Source organism: Montipora foliosa, chromosome 2 (assembly GCF_036669935.1).
Source record: "Montipora foliosa isolate CH-2021 chromosome 2, ASM3666993v2, whole genome shotgun sequence".
NCBI classification, from domain to species: Eukaryota; Metazoa; Cnidaria; class Anthozoa; order Scleractinia; family Acroporidae; genus Montipora; species Montipora foliosa.
The window spans coordinates 49,622,022-49,642,021 of record NC_090870.1 but is presented as its reverse complement, the minus strand read 5'-3'; the positions used below and the strand labels follow the sequence as shown (position 1 = coordinate 49,642,021).

The 20,000-nt window shown below is 38.9% G+C and overlaps 1 protein-coding gene, 1 long non-coding RNA gene and 1 pseudogene across 3 annotated transcripts in view; 2 read left to right on the top strand and 1 right to left on the bottom strand.

Annotated features, from left to right (window-relative positions):
• LOC137993435 (collagen alpha-1(II) chain-like) overlaps window positions 1-18,400 on the bottom strand; it is a 57,694-nt gene extending 39,294 nt beyond the window's left edge. Inside the window, exons 1-14 of one of the 2 annotated variants that reach the window (XM_068839282.1) lie at window positions 18,260-18,400; window positions 17,678-17,834; window positions 16,900-16,994; window positions 11,825-12,303; window positions 10,875-10,994; window positions 6,282-6,323; window positions 6,011-6,040; window positions 5,395-5,469; window positions 5,045-5,098; window positions 4,823-4,876; window positions 4,562-4,606; window positions 4,346-4,390; window positions 3,757-3,810; window positions 378-422 (exon numbers count right to left, since the gene is read on the bottom strand). In XM_068839282.1, the coding sequence (XP_068695383.1) occupies window positions 378-422; window positions 3,757-3,810; window positions 4,346-4,390; window positions 4,562-4,606; window positions 4,823-4,876; window positions 5,045-5,098; window positions 5,395-5,469; window positions 6,011-6,040; window positions 6,282-6,323; window positions 10,875-10,994; window positions 11,825-12,303; window positions 16,900-16,994; window positions 17,678-17,781 (1,242 nt within the window). In that variant the 5' untranslated portion in view covers window positions 17,782-17,834; window positions 18,260-18,400. Of the gene's footprint in view, window positions 1-377; window positions 423-3,756; window positions 3,811-4,345; window positions 4,391-4,561; window positions 4,607-4,822; window positions 4,877-5,044; window positions 5,099-5,394; window positions 5,470-6,010; window positions 6,041-6,281; window positions 6,324-10,874; window positions 10,995-11,824; window positions 12,304-16,899; window positions 16,995-17,677; window positions 17,835-18,084; window positions 18,222-18,259 lie in introns of those variants that run through there. The other variant, XM_068839281.1, reaches the window with a different exon arrangement.
• On the top strand, window positions 6,490-7,614 carry LOC137987776 (uncharacterized; annotated as a pseudogene).
• On the top strand, window positions 17,577-18,866 carry LOC137993436 (uncharacterized). Its single transcript, XR_011121872.1, has 2 exons — window positions 17,577-17,796; window positions 17,919-18,866. It is a non-coding gene; the product is annotated as an uncharacterized lncRNA (long non-coding RNA).
• Window positions 18,867-20,000: the final 1,134 nt, after the last annotated feature.

Genomic DNA, 20,000 nt, shown 5'->3' with positions numbered 1-20,000 from the left:
CTCCTCAGCCCCAGGCACTTAATCCTCTCTAAAGGGAACGCCTCATCAGAAATCTAAGCCACAATTTCAAGACAAACTCATGAAAGGATGACAAAAGAAAATGTTGTTTGCAAAGTTGCTGCACCTTTCAAGAATGTCTTATAGCTAATATCCTGCCATCTTTTATTTATTAATTCATTTATTAATAATAAATTATTCATTCATTTATTTCCTACTTTGTTTGTAAGCACGAAACATTACCCAAAAACAAGGAGCCCTGCTTGCTGAAAGAATATCAACAATGATTTTCCTCAGACCAACAAACAAGTCAAGTGATCTTACAATGTACATTAAAACTGACAGAAGAAAGAGAGAAAAAGAATCCTCCATATACTTACATAGGGTCCTGGATCTCCCGGTTTACCAACAATTCCGGTATCACCCTGGAGAAAATGTATTAAAATATTTGGGTTTATTAACAAGGCTATTTATACAAATTGACAGGAGTAGATTGGATTGCGGTCACTGCAATTACCGGTACTGTGATTTAATTGGGTTAAATGTAATTTAACTTAGTTAACAACTAGGAGGTAGTATTCTCAGTGCTTAGCGTAGTGTTGGCATCAAGGCTGTTGCCTAAGAAAATTTTTTCGGAGCCCTTTGGGCTTCCAACATTAAAATTAATTTTTGTAGCCCGAGTCATTTTTTTCAAGGGCCCAGAATTAATTAATAATTTATTAAAAGTGAGAATGAATCGCCTTGTGATAAGTTAGGCGCCCGTTTGGGCTACTCATTCAGAAATTTGGCCACCCGTGCTCGCAAGTAAGGCGCCCCAGGCGATCGGGCGACTGTTAGGCAGCAGCCTTGGTTGGCATTTATGGGCGTACAGCATGGTCTGTTGGCAGGCCATTAGCATTCTGGCATTACTGTTTTGGGCGTGATTGTAGGGCGTTTTGGTGATCACAGGGTCAGCGGTAGTCTATTGCAGTCGATGCATACCCCACTGCAAGTGCCCGTAGTTTTACTCTACAGGGGGTTTCACATAGCTTGCTTTTTCCAGCGTTCAGTTCGAGTACTTCCGCACAATTTATTGTCTGATAGTGTTCTTGTTGTGGTTTACCGTTATTAATAATAAAACTTATATAGTGTCGATATCAACATTCACTATTTTCATCAGTGCTTTATCATATTTGGACTATTTTTGGCGATTTTGGTGCGTGCTGGCATTCACGTTGTTGGGTGGTAAATGTACGTTAGTCCGACTTGTGGGGTTTTTTTCCTCAGTATATGTCACAACTGTTCTATCTTCAACAGCTTGTCGGCTGGTTTATTTTCCACAACAATTTCTTTAGTACCAGAAGTCATCTTCTGCTGCTCCAGTTGTAGTTATTGTCACAGTGGCATCTTCAGTATCTTCCAAGTTTCTTTCCAGCAAAATTGCGGTGGCCATGGCCCACAGATTGGAGAATTCACTGCCAGCCATCATCTCTGCCCGTATGTCAAGCACTCCACCATCGGTTGTTACAAGTGTTATTTCTGGCTGTGCTATGGTTGCGGCTTGATCTCTCCTAGCTTCATCAGGCACATTAAGATTACCAGCATTTGTTCCTACATTTCTGTCTGTACTTGCCATCATGGGCTCCAACTCATCCCGCCTCACACCAACATTTCACCAGTTATGGCTACCCATGTAACCAGCACATCTTCAGGTTTGGACAGTTCTGTTTGCTCCGGTGCATTTAGTGACCCCGTTGCAGTTGTCCCAGTTTCTGCTCATATCAGACGGCAGCTGCTTACATTCTTACTGGTCTCTGGGAAGTTTTCCGCATCAGTGTTAATGCCTCGTTGGTACCCTTGCAATCATCCTCCTCCAACATGCTGTCAGCCCTTGATCACCCATCCATTGCTGATGATTACCTTAAGGCTAAAGTCTCACATGGTAGGGTCGCCAGCCCTTTTACGACTTTGCCTTTTCCAGAGTTGCACATCAACGTTTAATCTTGGATTTGTCAAATCCAGAGGGCCACAGTGTTAATGATGGCATTCTCAAGCCCACATTTTCAGTACAGAATGTTACAGTTAAAGCCTTTATAGCAGGTATTACGGCTTGGAGCCAGGGAACTCTCACACCTCAGAACTCTTTATGGCCAAGTTTGATATTGGGAGCACACACCGTAATGTGGCAATCCTACCCTGAGGAGCGATCTTACAAGCATGGTGGAGGTTCCCACTCAATGACTCCAGTTCATGCTGCCTGCAAAACCGCTTACCAGACCAAGTACCTAGCAAAGCAATAATCCTTTTCCTTTTTTAGTTGGGAACCGGGCTTGTAGAGTTTTAGAATCGAGTTCAATACCCAAGATGTGCAGGCAGGTAGAAGGCCCCCTCAACAATGGCTTGCCCAATCCCCTTGTCAATGGTCTTCAGCTCCAGAGTTTATTAAGAGGCATTAAACGGGTACAAGGTTCTTCCCATGTTAAGTGCTTGCCATTACAATAAATATATTAAAAGTCTTTCAGCAGTCCTTAGACCTCAATGCAAGGGACCACGACATGCAGTGGGCAGTGTGCTGCCATGGTTTCTTTGGCTTCCTTTGTGCAGGCGAGTTCACAACCAATCCACCATTTGGCCCTAGTATCCAACTGGCAGTTAGCGATGTGCAGGCCGATGCACTGGTGGACCCCACTTGCTTCAAGATACAAATAAAATGCTCAAAGACAGACCCCTTTCTGGTGGCTTGCACACAACTATGTAGGCCTGGGCAACAGCACTATCTGCCCACTGGCAGCCACTGGTAACTTTTTGGCATTGTGTGGCCCTGTCCCAGGGCCTTTGTTCTGCTATGCTGATGGTTGCCCCTCAACGTGACAGCAGTTTTCTTCTACAGTAAAGTCTATCTTACACGCGGCAGGTTATTCTGGCTTGTACTCTGGCCACAGCTTTTGCATTGGTGCAGCCACAACAGCTGCTGCCCAGGGAGTCACCTCCCTATCAAGACTTTAGGTTGGTGGTCAAGTGATGCATACCAACTGTATATCCCCACTCTGATTGGTTCCCTTACCCAGGTAGGGTGCCTGCCTTTTTTTTGTGATGGGTTGGGTGCCTCAGGTCTGGCCCCTAGGGGGGCTATGGCTTTTACCACGAGCCCCCAATGCCATAGCCTCCATTGCTCCGGGTTTCCCCAACCCAGAGGTCCTTCAGCATGGAGGGCAGGGCTTGTGGCTGGGTTGCGAGTATGGGACAGGGTTAGCGGTAGTCTATTGCTACTGCATGAGCTCGTAGTTTAACTCTGCTCAGCTTACGGGGAGTTTTACGTAGCTTGCTTTTTCTAGTGTCCCCACCCTCCTGATCCCTTCTTTTGTAGTATTACTCATTATCTATACAGTAGGTTCTCCACTGTTCATCCAGTTCATTGTGACAGGTGCCAGGGCCGGGGCTGGGTTTTGGCGCTCAGAGCTCGTGGATGGGTTGCAGGTAGGGGAGGCTCTTAGGTGTTGGTTTTGGGGTCAGCCGTTCCAGCACCCCGTGTTCCTGGGTACCCAACCTCCATATGCGACTTGGGCATTAACATTCAATTACTAGATAATCAAAGACAGAAGTTACTTGTAAGTCTGCCAGAACTGCCCTTTAAGTGGACATTAAGAGAGACATCACTTTCCATCAATCAGTTGTAATTGCTACCTTTTAAGAAAACACTTTTTTTTCTAATATTATTAAAAGCATGTCTACCGGCTACCTGTATTCTAAGTTTGAAGATGGAAGTTTATAACCTCTTACCTGAATACCTTCAACTCCTGGTAGTCCAGTCATACCTGATTCACCAGCATCACCCTTGAAGTAAAGTCATACTTAAAATTAAGGATATTCCTCTGTTAGTTTTGAGCACACATCATTATTAGTACTTAGTTATGAATGCACTAATGTTAAAAGGATTTTCTGGAAAAAGCAGTGATGAAATTAATTTAAAGAAAAACACGACTCTACTGAGTTCTACAGACATGTTTCGGCAGTTGCCTCTGCCATCTTCAGGGTGAAATGAACAATAAATTCCAGTAATTTCTCTAGTATTTATATTTCACTGGACTTTACTGTTCATTTCACACTGAAGATGGCAGAGGCAACTGCCGAAACATGTCTGTAAAACTCAGGACTGTCGTGTTTTTCTTTAAATTAAAAGGATTTTGAAAAGAATTTTCCTAGCCAGGTACAATGTACTACTGCTGGTCGTGATGACTAAAGCTGGTTGCTTAAACAAAATGAATGTTATATTCACATCTACTTCTTAGACATTATATCTTACTGTTAGAATAAATTCAAAGACCACATAATTTAATTTGAGGTCAGATTTTAGGTATAAGACACTCACTATTGGCCCAGGTAGTCCCTTTGGACCCTTCTTACCATAACGTCCCTGAAAAAAGAGGATCAAATGCAGTGAACAAATATATGATTTCCCGTTAACAGTGTCATCATGCTACTTTAAACATCATCAACAGTAAAAGTGAATAGTTCAGCTAAGTTTGAACAAATACAGAAGAGAAGAGCTTCAATCTTGAAAGACGTCATGGGCATCAATGATTACCTGGTGTCCGACATATCCAGGATCTCCTTCAAGTCCAAGAGTACCCTAAAAACAAATTGGAGATGAACTTGTGTTGGATGTCCTCTTGCATGAACAATCATTATTACTTTAATCAAAATATAAAAAGAGCTTTGTACCCACTACATTGTTCTTTAAAACTCATTTACTCAACCACATTGCTTGTAATCACATTCTACAGAATATCAAAGTCTCCATTTGTTTTTTTGTATTAAAAATGCCCATATTTTTTTCAAAACTTACCTTTACACCTGGTGGACCAGGAGAACCAGATTTCCCAGGTCTGCCATATGGTCCCTGGTGAAACAAATTGTGGAGAAAAGTTAAATTCCAACATTGAGTAGAGTTCATCATCTTTATCCTAAACTGGACAATCAAACTAAGTAAAAGCAGTTTATAACCCACAGATTTGCATGAAAGGTGTTGAATTTCTTACGATAAAAATAGGTTTCCTCCCTTCCTTACCGATCTTCCTTTATCGCCTTTTAAGCCCTTTGGTCCCATTATACCTACAGGTCCCTAATATAGAAAAAGGAAAAAGATAAAGGGAAAGAGGGATAATATTGAAGACAAGGAGAACTGAGTCAACAGTGAAAAAGAAATCTCTTCATTTCATTCATCAAGGTTAACATGAAACATGTCTTTCAGTACAATAGCAAAGATAACACTGTTTATGATTCATGCATGTGCCTTGCAACAGTTAAAGGAAGCAATGTCTAGTATAGGGTGAGATGTACAAACTGTCTTCTTTATTTTGAGGGTCTGGATCAAGAGAAGAAGGAAATGAAACTGTAAAAAGAGCCCTAAAGACATACTGGATGCACAGCTGTCTCAATCACTCTTGAAATGATTCTTGTAATTCCCTTACTCTTTGGGTTTCTAGGGGTGTCCTGTAAAAGAAAATTTAAAGCAACACTTTGCAACATCATCACTGGTATGCAGTACATGTACTGTATTTTATGTGGCACTGTTATTTCTGTAAGTACTGTGCTACTAAATAAGGCTGTGTCTCAAGAACACCAAGCAATTTGAACAAAATAAATCAAAGATGTAGTCATTCATTACCAAAGGTAGCTCAAGAATATGAAATGATATAGCCCAGTAACATAGTAATAATAATTATTTTTCAGAGAGAGAATTGAAGTATGGACATCAACATGACAAGTCGCTAATCAACAACAAGGTTTAGAATGCAAAAACAATCCAGGTTTCAGGATTAATTATTTTTTACAATAACTTATACACACCTAGGTAACTTGGCTGGTTTTACCACACAAAGAGAAAATGTAGCTAATGACCTTTTTGAAAAGCTTTTCAATTGACAAGGCTTTACATAATATGATAAGACCACAATGATTGAAGAACATTGCATTGGCCTTCATTGTCCTTGTGGCTGATTAAGGTTCTCAACTCGCATTAATGCTTGATTACCTTTACTCCAGAAGGTGCTGGCATGGCAACCTAGTACTCGAAAAGAAAAAAATAACTAGTGGAAAATTAAAATAAACTGAAAACAAAAATTGACTGCAACATAATAAGCTCTCAGCAAAATCTTAGTTAAGTTTTAATTCTTCGTTAATTTCTCAACTTTAATGAAATAAAATATAATGTACCACACCAATAATATTGACTAGTTGAAAGTTCGCTATTTAATTAATTAAGATCGCATCACATCTAGACAAAAGGATCTTGTATTACTCACAAATTGCTGGCCAGATAACGCTGTTCTGTTTTCTTGATTTCCCTTTAACATAAAGATTTAACATTAACATAAATGTTTGAATTCTGTTTTCCTTAGACTTTTGATGTTTTGAGTCTTCTGTTTCTTTCTTAAGTTTTGTTTGTCAACCGCACAAGAATTAAGCCTCTTCTCGTGCAAGGACTGGACACCAGTTAATTTTAGTTAGACAATGACATCAGAACGAGAGGATGGTGTGGACAGAAAGTCCAGCCTTAACAGTCACGGAATATTTATCTGAAAGCCATTTAAATCATTTTTATTAACTAAAAAAGCTGAGAATTCGACATCACATTGTTTGCTCCTTTGAGCCAGATACCAGATCAGGATAAATTGGGCTAAGCTGAAGTTACAGTTTAAGTTGAGGATACCGTTGGTTTAAAGGAAAAACCAGTCAAGAAATACGAATGGAAGTTTTAATGACACTATATAATCTGTTAAGTTGTTGTTTACATGTTTCTTGTGAGATTAGAACCTCACATGCTTGGGTCAAGCAGATCACATGTTTTAGGAACTTCTTTGTCGCTTAACCTTTTTTCAGATGACGAATGTGTATTTGTGCTATTGTAAACATTTATCAATAAAATGAGTTTACATTCAATTGGACTTAAAAAAAAACCAGGACAGATTGAGATTATATTTCGAATTGGATGTCCAGATAATACAACGGGTGAGCGAAGTTGAGAAGTGTGACCAAAAGTGCAAACCGAATCAGAGAGGCTGCTGGTTCTTTAGCCCTGTGCCCCGTACAGTAAGGAAAGTGGACTCAAAGGTGTTAAGGTCCCAACCTTTGCCAGAAACCCAGATGAGTGGCCATACTTTTGAGGGATTTCAAGTTCACCGCACGATTGATCAAAACAAAGCGCAAATTAGCTCACTTGAATAAATCCCTTAGCGATAAAAGTCAGAGAATGATGTAATTGCCTGTTTAACAGGGGAACCAGGTGATTATAAAAGGGCAGTGAAGCAATAGATTCAGAAGTATGGTGATCCCAGTAAAGTTGTAGATTCACACCTGCATCACATACATTGTAACTAACTGGCCCAATATCAAAGAAAAGGATAGTGAGAGGCTTGCTGATGCATTGCAAGCAGTTGTGTTTGCTTTGGACCAGCCTGATTACAGGCACAAGCTACTCCACTCTGTATGCAGTTAGTTTGCAAGTTGCCCACAACAGACAAAGATGAATGGGTACGGCAAATTGAGCAAGAACAGGTGTCTGAGGATGTCAAGGGTTTAGCTGAATGGGCCCAGACGCTTGCCAAAACAGTGCAAAAGCATGAACGTTACAATTAATGAACAGTCAACCATTCCCACAAAGAACAGATTTAGTGGAGGGTCTGCACAGCCATGGTTGAAGCCACAAAAATATCAGACCATGGTCACAACCACTAATCAGTTCACTGTGTGATAAGGGTCATGCCGAGGTCACATGCCTGACCTTACTTGCTGCCAACATAGAGAAATGCTGGGAAATTGAATATTGTCAAAACAAGAAAGGTCTGTTTAGAGTGCCTGAGGTGCGATCATCAGCATCATCAGTGCCATCAGTACTAGTCCTCAGAATGTGGGGTTGATTCATGTAGGAAAGGGCACCATGTTTTCCTGAAAACCGGTTGTGACTTAATATCAGTTGGTTTTATCAACGGAGTTGATAATGTAAATTGGCCACCGTACAGAGATTCTAAAAGCTGACGTTTCGAGCGTTAGCCCTTCGTCAGAGCGAATCCAATCGTCAGAGCGGATTCGCTCTGACGAAGGGCTAACGCTCGAAACGTCAGCTTTTAGAATCTCTGTACGGTGGCCAATTTACATTATCAACTCCGTTGATAAAACCAAATTTTTGTATACTACTTCCCCACCGACGCAGCACCACAGTTTCTTTAGAAACTACCCCTTCATTAATATCAGTTGTACTGACTCCACAATCTAGCTGTCTTGCAATTAAGTAAATTTCTGTCCCACAGTTCAGGATGAAACCCTTTTCTGAAGAACCTTTTCCGTGAATAATGAAGCACAAAATAGACAAAAAGCTTTCCTTTCAAATATTATTCTTCACTGTCACATTTCCACTTTTTTTTTACCTGAAGACTGTGCAGATTTGAGTACAAAATAAGTGTAAACAGCCAGACAACTGAGATGTGACTTCAGTAAACACAGATGCATTCAAGGCGTTCGATTCCTTCAATATTTGTTAAACCCACGCAGAATTTGCCATTTGGTTTCATTGTTGTACATAGAGCGGTTTTCAAATGAGTGTTGTAAAACCAAAACCAAAGTAATTACTTTGGCCAATCAAAAAGGACTGAGACAATCCAGTAAACCAATCAAAACTTGAAGTAATTACACGTAGCCGACACAAAGCGCGGGAAAATGTGCATGCGTGAGCCACGATTGGTTTTGCTTTCACTTCTGATTGGTTGAAAAAGTGGCCAGAGAACTTTGAACCAATCACACAGTGAAGTAAATGCAAAACCAAAGTAATTCGCTAATTACTTTCGACACTCAATTGAAAACCGCTCTAACACCACAGTTAGTAAAACATTAGAAACGTTGTTGTTGGAGACCATTTATATTACTCATCGCCTTTAAGATTCCAGATATTTATTTTTCACTGCCTGTCTTTTTTATCCAATTAACATTCCATTCTTGAGCTCCATAAAGGTATATGTTGTTTAAAGATCCACTAAAGCGCCATAATTTCACTTTACAATGATTTTTCACGATATACTGTGTCCACAAGATAAAATCTATGCATTTCTACTACACCCCTTGAAACCTACCAAAAATATGCACAGAAGAGGAGTGACAGGAAAGACTTTTCCCGACACGAAAAAAGAAAAAAAAAAAAAAAAGAATACGGATAAATATTCCACTCAATCTCTGACTGGATTGTCATATGGCAACCCAGTAATATGTCGCTTTGTTATTGATGGCGCTACAGTCAATTCTTGGTGCCATTGGAGGAGAGAGTATGTTTCCCAACTGGTTAAATGCAGTAATTAAGTGGCATAGCATACAGCACAACCTTCACTGTGGAGATCTCATGTCATCCTTGTGGATGGCAATGCTTCCACTGATAGGACAGTGGCATCTCAGACAAATCGTGGACCCTATGGTGCAGATGGCCTCATCTATTCCGCAGAAGTCAGGAACATGTGTCCATCCAGTTGAAAAGCTGGCCTTGTGGCAGGTGTTTTGGACAATTTTCCTTTTCTTTATTGATGTTTTGATCCTTTTGTTTATTTCTTAACTTGTGTTTGTCAATCACACAAGAATTAAGTGGCATTTCTAAAACGAGGGTAAGGGTAAGACCAAGGGTCAGGGTAAGGGTAAGGATACGAATACAAAAAGTATCCTAAACATGCATAAAAGCTAGCCTTAGGCCTAATTAGGCCTAAACAAAAGTTTAAGGTTAGCTTTTATGCATTTTTAGGATACTTTCTGTATTTGTATCCTTACCCTTACTGTGACCCTTGGTCTTACCCTTACCCTCGTTTTAGCAACGCTGAGAATTAAGCCTTGCGTTGTGCAAGGACTTGAAGCCAGTTAAGGTCTCATATCGTAGGTTTGATGATATAAAATTTCTGAAAATCTTTTTTTTTTGGCAGCAATTTTAACAGAGTATTGAATTTCGAAAAGCCCCAAAAAAGCACATTTACAGGGTCACAGCAAAATCGTGACTTGACTATGAAAACTTTACTTGGCATTTTCTCAGCTTTAGAACACTGCTTAAGTGTCGCCCTATATACGGAGCTACAATTCAAAAAGCTTTTCGTCTGATTCAGCTGAAGTCTTCAAGACTATTTTAACACAGTTTGATGTACAAAACAGCATCGGCATTTTTCAATAATTGTTTGACCTGTTTTGATTTTTTACCATAGTTTGTCCAACTTCCCGGCCGAAACTATTTTCAACTTTGAGGGAAGGTAACAAATGCAAAACCCGATATATCATAACACTTGGACTGAAAATTTATCTCAAAATCGGTTGCTTAAAAAAATTTCAGGAAATGTTAAAATCCATTCTAGCTTATCCCTCTAGAAGAGGACTACCTGTTTTTGCTTTGAGAACCTAACAGTGATGGAAAAAAACACTTTCAAACAAAAACAATCCTTTTCTGGGTTTATTTACATACTTTTCCATAAAAGTGTCAATTAACGGAAATTGCATGCATCGAAATTTACAACTGTCACACCTTTTTCAAATGTTCCCACAGATAAGCCGTACCCTGATTTCTAGCGACGATTTTTGGAAAAAATGGTGCGGTTTTTCTGCGGGTTTTTACGGGATATTCAAGCCGCACTAAAATTATGTTAATTTCATTCGCATACCTTAACTGTTAAATTACCACAGAATTTATCATTTTTGGCATGTACTGTTTAATTAAATTAAGTACTCCTCATAACTTTTCTGAGCACAACCTCACATAAAATCCCACAAAAATGTTCGTGAGGTATTAAAACCCACACACCAGGATCATCACCATTGCAAAAAAGAAGCTATACGTCCCATAGTAACACCAGAAATCATTATCACTGAATGGGGAAAATCACCTGAATATGTTGCTTGGTCACACTGTCTCTTTCTGAGGAGCAATTGCTGAATAGAGTCTTCTGGCAAAACTTGTCTACAACTTCCTGTTCATCTACTAGTAGTAATTCACAAATTACTTCCTAATATTAGAAACAAAAGGAGAAGCAATGAATACTATATTAATTAACAAATAGTGTTACTGGAGGCCCATTTTAATCACCAACAGTACTGCTACACAGTGTAGTAGATCAAGAATATTACTGGATTATACTACACTACATTGGATGAACCGTGACCATACTTTATATGTTCCTTTATTAACGATCCCCTTGTGAATGATCATTATGCATGATACAACACATATCAGGGGACGTGGGGACAGCACGTTAGTATGCATTCTATAATTGTCCTTAAATGTTGAAGATGGAGGTAATTCATTCACATCTGTAAGAAGTTGGGAGCTCCATTCATCCAGAAGATGATGTCAATGGCAGCCAATGGTCCAGAATTTACCATTTCCCTCAGTCAGTGATAATTTCATTAATGGGAATGAAACAGTATAGCCACGTAAACTACATAAAACGGGTGACCTGAAAACACTGACCCCTAGTCCATGGACTATCCCGACGGAATACCCAAACAGCCTACCCCAAAAATACTATTTCAAGTGAGTACTATTGCTCGTAAGCAGCATCACAATTAGTGCTAAGCCTAAACATCCATTTTAAACAGTGTTGGTCAAAAGTATTTAAGTCTAAGCACCCATTTTAATACTGTTGACCAACACTGTTTAAAATGGATGTTTAGGCTTGGCACTGATTGTGACGCTGCTGTACGACCAATAGTCCTCACTTGAAATAATATTTTTGGGGTAGTCCGTTTGGGTAGTCCATGGACCGGGGTTCAGTGTTTTTGGGTCACCCACATAAAAATGGGGACATCATTGCTATTTCCTGTCCTTCTTATTTACCTGATTGTCACTGTGAGTGTTGTCTGTTTGGACTGTAACAGTGATCTCCTCCCAGTTGTGCAATTCAGGTTTGTTTGGTATAGAAAAGAAGCTGAATTCAGCACACTCCTGGGTTACAGATATTTCTTTGTGATCAAAGCTTACAATAAGTTTTTGCCAAGATGACAAATTTGCTAAATTAAACACGCCAAATACAGAATTATTGTTGTGAAAAAAAACTGTTCTATTCTGAATTACGACACTGAACAAAGTTTCTGCTAAACTACTTTCAAAAGCTCTTACATGTAAAAGAAATCTACCTCTTTCTAATTTCTGCCTAAGAGTGAACAGTAAAGAGTATTTAACTGGGCTAGAGGTTAACAAATAGTCTTTGTGTGAATAAAATGGCAAATTTGTATTTGTGTCTTCATAATTTGTTGTACTATTCTCTCTTAAAGTGGTTAATCCAGATCTTTCTGATTCTCCAGGTCCATGTGCACCTTAAAAGATTAATAAGATAAAAATCTGTTGGCATAGTTATGTGGAAAATTGGATGAAAGCGTTCAAAACCATTGAGTTATCCAGTGATACAATATCACAAGATAGGTAACATTTAAACAATGATGTAAAACTTTCCTTACCCAATGCGATGTTACATCCTGATACAGTAAAGTATTCAATGTAAGATTTCTCTGGCAATTCCCTTACATTATTTGTCACAGCTGCTACTTTTTCAAGGGTCCTTACTGTGCCTCAAAATAATTTGTAATTTGCTTGAGTGCCCAATGTAATCATGCAGTTACTACGATTTTCATAATCCTGCAGAAATTCTCACCTCCAAGCTCTAGCGCCAAACTGCATTTTGGCTGCCATCAATCAAAATTCCAACATAGCCGGGAAGATTGACTCTGCCTCCAGAAAGTTGTTTAGTTTACAGCTAGAATATCACTATAACATTTTTTCAGAGGTTGTTGAGTAAAAAGATTTGTACAGATTCCATTGCTTTCCATCGGTGTCAAGTTCAAATATATGAATGTACCATGGGAACATAAGATTCTGATTGGTAAGTTATATATCACACATCATTTGATTTCAGCACCGTGGAAAGTTTGACTGATGGATTGAAGATGAGATTCCACAGAATTATGAAAAAATGCAGTAAGATTTCCATGCTTGGTTATGGACTAAAAATTCTTGTGACTTTTTCAACAATAAAACCAATCACAACTTCCACAGTGTTCTCACCAAGCCATGCTCTTGTGGCATTCCCACAAGAAAAATAGAAAGTGTGCATTATAAAGCTATCAAAGGGCAGCACTTTTCCACGGGTAGCAGGAGGTGAGAAGCGGGTAGGAAGGAAAAGATGAATGATGAATTTTTTAAATGGCTGAGTAGCACTTTTGCAAACTGTTACGTGCTGGAATAACCAAGAAATGTCCACGAACAAGGCAAGGAAAGTGTGACAACCCAGTATACATCACAGAGTTAATGAGGGTGTGTAGTATACACACAGTATACATCATAGCCCTGATGCAATGGTGATATATACAAATAGTATACATCAGTCTTAAATGGCACGATGAAATTTTGCTTGATGTATATTTGATGTATACTAAATATGTACACCACAACAGTGAGGTACAAACGGTGTATACTCTTTGTATACAAAAAGTATACTAACCATGCTTCAATTTTGATAAGGGAACGAACAGTTGCCCTTTTTCACTATTATTTAATTAGTTTTACACTGTTACAATTACTTTGGTTAAAGATTAAGTTAAGCAGTTCATAAAGCAAAGCGCGCTTACTGTCTTTCATGGCCATTCAGGTCTTGAGTAACTTCAAACTCCAAGTTCCACCGACTAGTAACAACAATTCTTGACTTTCTTGATTTACTGGATTCTTTCCACTCACTTGATTTTCTGTGTACACAAACGTTTATGGAACACTTCATAAAAAACTCTGACCTCTTAATCTTCTTGCCTTTTCAGCTATCATCTCTTCTTCTCTTTCTTCTCTCCGGATATAGCAAGGTCAAAGGTTATATCTCCACCATAGTTATCGCAGTCGATCATAGCTTCATCACAGTTATCACATCCATCAATCATGGCTGGACACGAGGATAAGCCCTCGGGCAAAGAGTTTTTTCCATAACTTACAAGCCTGCTTTTATACTTTTACTCTAAACATCTAGAAAGTTCTGTTGCTATTTATAGTCTATTACAAGGTGTACTACTTGTGGAAACTGCTAAGTCACATGAAAGAAATTTCTGGAAAATTACAGATTCTTAGATAATTCTAGAAAGGTCTGGAATTGCATGACAGAGAAACTTAAAATAATTGTGATCCTCATAACAGAACAAGTAGTTAACTCTCTTTATTTATAACTCTCTTTATTCTCCAACGCATTTCGTGTGACTAACACACCCTTCGTCAGGTTATTTTTTTAAATTCGCTGGCAAGGAAATTGCTCCATATATCTTTTCATGCGTAAGGATAAGCTTCCTACCGGTCTGTTCGCAGCAGTATTGTGTACTGCCACATACGACCAAAGTACAGGACGTGGAGAGAAGTGGTAATTTTCGAATTTTGGAAACCTTTGGGCAATATGTGTTTTTTTTTTCTTCATAATCTGCAACAATTTGAAGTTCACCAAATTGACCGAAAGTTATTGAGACTTTATAGCATCGACACTGCATTACACCCAAAGAAAGAGCAGAAATATTTGGAAATAGTTAGGTGGTTGAAAACATGTCACAAACAGATAATTTTTCTACTCTTATTTGAATTACGTAGTTACTAAAAATGATCTAAAATGACCTGAAATGAGCTACAACGGTGTCTAAAATGAGCTATGTAAGCAATAGAGGAAGTTTTCCGTGTTTCCAATAGCCTCGTCTAAACACGAGGGGGAGTTGGGAGAATCTGAGACAGTTATGCAACCCCCCAACTCCCCCGAGTGTTTAGATGAGGATATGGAAACACGGAAAATGTCCTATATTGCTTTTATAAAATATTTCTGAAGGATAATTCGACAAGTGAAGGAAAATGTTGGTTTTTTGACTTCTAGATTGAAACAGATTTTCTTTATACACTCTCATATTTCTTACCAGCCAATCAAAACGTGCGTCTGACTACATACCCAATCAAAACTCATGTGATGTCACAGCTGCGTTTACATACTCTCATCTAAACACAGCTATTGACCAATGAGAGTGCACATACGCGATATACTATCCTAATTATTTTATAAAACATTATCTAAAATGACCTAGAATGACTTATTCATTTTAGGTCATTTTAGATCATTTTCGGTCATATTAGATACCATTGTAGCTCATTTTATGTCATTTAGATCATTTTGGATACTGTTGTAGCTCATTTTTAGGTCATAATTTTAGCTCATTCCTTGTTGGGGGGGGGGGGGTCTGTGGTGTTGGCAGTCACATTGTTTAAACTGACCTCCAGTTACCACTGTTACCAATGTTACTCCAAAACAAGCATTCCATGTGTGTCACACGCCCGAGGGTCGTGAATATATCGGTCACACACATACACGATAACATACATAACTTACAATGCCAGACCAATTGTTTGGTAACCATTGGCGTAAAAAATGGATCGCAATTTCTATGCAAAACGCTTCATTCAACAGTCTTAAATGTTACATTATTTGAGCCATATTTTAGTAACACTAAAACTGAATTTTAGGGACTGGAAACCAGCTAAAAATACCTTAGGAATTCACTGGAACATTATGGTATTTCCTCTAATGTTGAAAGTTTCTGAACATTTCAGGAAATGAGAAACATTGCATTGCAAATAGCAGGTTGATGACATTATCTCACTTCTTTCACCGCCACTCGCCACCCATCACCCATCACCCACTACTCATGGAAAAGTGCTGCCGGGAGCACAAGGATGCTAAGAGCAAAACAGACTTTCAGAAGTTAGCAGTTTTTTAATGGTCAAGCAAATACTACAGTTTGCTTCTTCAACTGAATTAAAACAGTTCACCAAAGTATTCAAAGCCTTCAATTGACTTCTTCCTTCATCAGTCACACAAGCGTAGAACTTCTTCAACATCTTGACCGCCATATTGGATCAGGTAGACACTTTGTGTAACAGATAATTTAGAGTGCGATCTCATGTTATTCGTTGTGGTACTGAGAAAATTAGATTCTTTCAACCCAGAGTAGCAAGGATTTAAGAAAGTGTACAAGATCATGACCTGTAAGATCTGTCTTGAACCAAACAAATCAAATGCAATTACAATATTGGCAAAGGCCCACCATTGCAAGAGTTCCAATTTGAACATGCCTTGATGAAATGGACAGAGAAATCACAAAGGAGTTTTTTCACCCTTGTCATGAAGCGCAAGTAACTTTGTCCCACTTAAGCTCCCCTCTTTTTCAGGAAGGGGGGCCATGGAACTCCCTAAGACAAAATCCTGGTGAGAACACTGTTTCACACAATAGCCAATAGTTGCTGAAAAAAAAGCTATATTATATCCATGCTCCAAAAGAATACAAACATATTCGATTCAGAAGGTCTGCTTTTATTGAAACCATGTTCCGTGAAACAAGATTTTTTTCAATGACTTGTTAGAAAAGATTATCAACCTTATCAATAAAGGGCAAAATTACTGAGCGCTGATTGGCTGAGACAGAGCCGGGCATTTTTGCTTAATCGAGGACATTTTTGGTAATCAAGAGAGGGCTTGATTACCTGTCAATGATTGGTTAATCCGTTGCATAGCAACGTATAAATTTTGCCCTCTATTGATAAACAAGTAATTGCATGAGTCCTCGTACTATTAAGGATTAATTTTCGGGACTGGTACTCATACTATTAAAGATTAATTTTCCAAATTGCCCTCGTCGCTTCGCGACTCGAGCGATTTTGGAAAATTTCCAAAACACTCCTGCAATTAATCCTTAATAGTACTTGGCCTCCTGTGATTACCTATACAAATCAATGGTCCCTTCATACAAATCAGAGGTTTTTAATGATAGAAAGTACCAATTAATGAGCTGACAGATATAGCATGCATGCCAGTAAAGCAGAGCATAACATTTTATGATCACATTTCCTACCTTTTTGTTTTAATTCAAGAAGTTTGGGCGCAGCTTTCTTTTCATGACCATATGCAGTGACAGCACCAAGGAAAAGTGAACAGATTATAAAACATCTGCAAGAAAGTAATCTTAATGCAAACTGTCTTGCAAAAATGTAAAGACTTAAGAGAACAAGTTGCCAAAAATACAACAAGTTGCTCTTTCGATCTTTCCCTACACCATGAATTCATTTCATGGACATCACTAGTTTATGGGTAATTGGGTATCAGCACAAAATGAGAAAAGGGGATTCCCTCTTTATAGTATCAGCACTAAATGGATGACTAAGAAAAGAAGGAAAATCAAGGGTACATTTAATGCTAAAGAAAGTTTTCAGCTGGAACTCAAGGCTTGGGTGTAAAAGCGGTATCCTTGAGATATATCAATTAGCAAAAAAAACTCATAATAAAGATGAAAGTGGATTAATCCAATGAAACAACTTCAAGGTCATATGGATTGTCACCTTAACGTTTATAATGACGATCCTCAAACATTTCAGCTGATATTAACCCAAGAAAGCGATACGTGCCTTTCCAACAATTATTGAAACATTAAAATAAAAAGTGACCTTGTAACCGGCTTATTAACATGTGACACGACCCTTGGCATCGCATCACAGTTTAATTAATACCCAAAAGTGCTGTTGTATCAATCCGACTCGAGGGCTTGATTACCAATTGACCCATAGGCCTGCACATCACTGGGGCTGTTTTCCTAACTACGCCTGGTAAAAAGCGAAACGTGCACACAAACTCACCTGAAGATATTATTGGTAAGATTTGAAGAAAAGAAATTAACGTTGAAATCTCTCAACTTCACATGATCATCCACGACGTTCTTCGGAGATAACAAAGTGAACATCGCATCCTTCGCGAGGTAAGGCTTACACGATGGAATGACAATGGATACGATTTCTATATATGAGAGAAATGCAAGAACAAAATTTTTCTGTCAAACAAGCAAAATAGCATTGTCATTTATATTATAATTGTTAACAGCTGGGTCACGCCGCTAGTTCCGCAGAAAAAGAAATGGAAGTAATTTTCATTGCCCAGGATGTCACATATCAAAAGCCACTCATCGCCAAAATGACTGGCAATATCCCAAATCATAAAGAGGGAAGATGCACAACGCACAGTAATCCAGGTGAATACACACACGTACATGTTGGTATGTTTTTGATTGAACTGTATCTCTCTCCCAGTTTAATTCCTTGAAGATCCCCTTGTCTACACTTCTTCATCACTCATCGAGAAGCGCGCTCACACGATACATTCCAAGGATAGAGTTTGAATAATCTCCGTCTGGGAACATTCTTTGAAAACGAATCATTTCCTACCTGCAGTTTTCAGTCTGGAGAAGACTGCTCGCCTGCCTCACTAAACACTCTGCGCTGTGACACACGCAAGCCATGCGTCAGGACTGGATCCAAGAGGCTTGTCCCGTCTACGACGACAACAACAAGGCCTTTGTTGCTTGAGAAAGGGACACCTTTATTTATTGTCCGATATAATTTTCCTGTGGGTGAATGAATTCTCCCAATTTTACGGAGACAGATGAATTTTCGCACTTTCAAAGAAACCTTCGATATACTTTCCGATTAGATCACAGAACTATGGAATCTAGAACAAATGCTCCTTTACGCTTTGAGTTCCTCTGGTGAGAAGACAGATGCTTTCCTCATCCGGTCCGCTTTTAAGTCAGTCACAGAAACGTCAAAAAAGAGTCACGCAAATGCGTCATGTTTTACCTCAACTAAAGAAGAAAAAACTAATAGCCCCTGAAGAAGAGTAATTTGATTTTTTGCATATGTTTGGTTATCAACGAAAAAGTGCTTTAGAGACTTCATTTAGTAAATGCTTCTGAGTTTATTAAAAATGCAAATCCTCCTAATCTAAGCCGTTTTTTAAGGTTATTTTGATAATAAACAGACTTTACTGAAGTGGGGTATTTGTTGAGGCCCTAGAGTTTCCTTTCCCTCTTGTAATGCCTGTTATGTTTGTTTTAAGGATGAAAGAAAGATAACCTAAGAGTATAATGCGAAGGGCTGGTCGCAGAAAATATTGTTTCTAACCACAGCAACACTGAGTCGAGAGCTATCTGCTGTTCCCCCCGCTGTCAGGGGCACCCAACGAGAATGTTGTTCAAAACCACTTAAACATAGCATTGTTAAACGTATTTTGGTATTTAAACGGTAGATATAGGCATATTTTTATTCCCTAAAAATTTTTATCTGTTCGGATTTCCTAGCTGAAAGTGTAGTGATACGAAAATTATAGGGATCAAAACTTACCTTTTCGAAAATTTCAGCCAGAAAAAAGGCTCCCGAAAATTCTAGGTGACCTTTTCCGTTAAAAATGGGCAATTATTCCATTTTTGAGATGTTCGAAAATCCTAGGACAGGCAGGCAAGCAAGACATTTTAGAACAAATGTTCCGAAAATTCTAGATCTCAAATCGTCTTCCGAACAGATATTTCCCGAAAATTGACCTTGGGTGCCCCTGCGCTGTTCCCTCATTAATTATTGTTCCAAATTGCATCTCGTGTGAGTTACTGTGAAGATGCCCAAGCCTAGTCGAGCGCTGGAAAGGCTGCCTCCTGTCTGTACTGCACAATCTACCAACAGCGTTAGAGCGTTCAAGAATCTCAATACACATAGTCGACCGAAACTGAGAGGTGCTAGAGGTTTTCTTTCGTTTGAAGCAGAGAAATTCATGGCGAGGAAGCACCTTCTATTTTAGTTTAACAGAAGAGTTCACTTTTGCTTAAAGACGATTTTTTTTTTCAACGGGCTCTTGAAGGTCCGGTCTGGATATGAACAGGGCAACGATGCAAGGCTTTTACTTGAGTTGTGTCAAAAGAGGGAGAGACAAATGGTAATTGCTTTAGTGGCCTTTTCGAAAAAAAATGACAAGTAGTCAATAGAAGTCACGAAAACCCCCATCGACGTTTTTCGCTTAGCGACACTAAAAAAGCACCCACTTGAGAAAAGCGTTCTCTGCATGAACTCTTCGTTAACTGGGTCATCGTCGACGAGGTATCTACTTCTCAAAGTTATATAGAGGAAACTAAAAGAATTT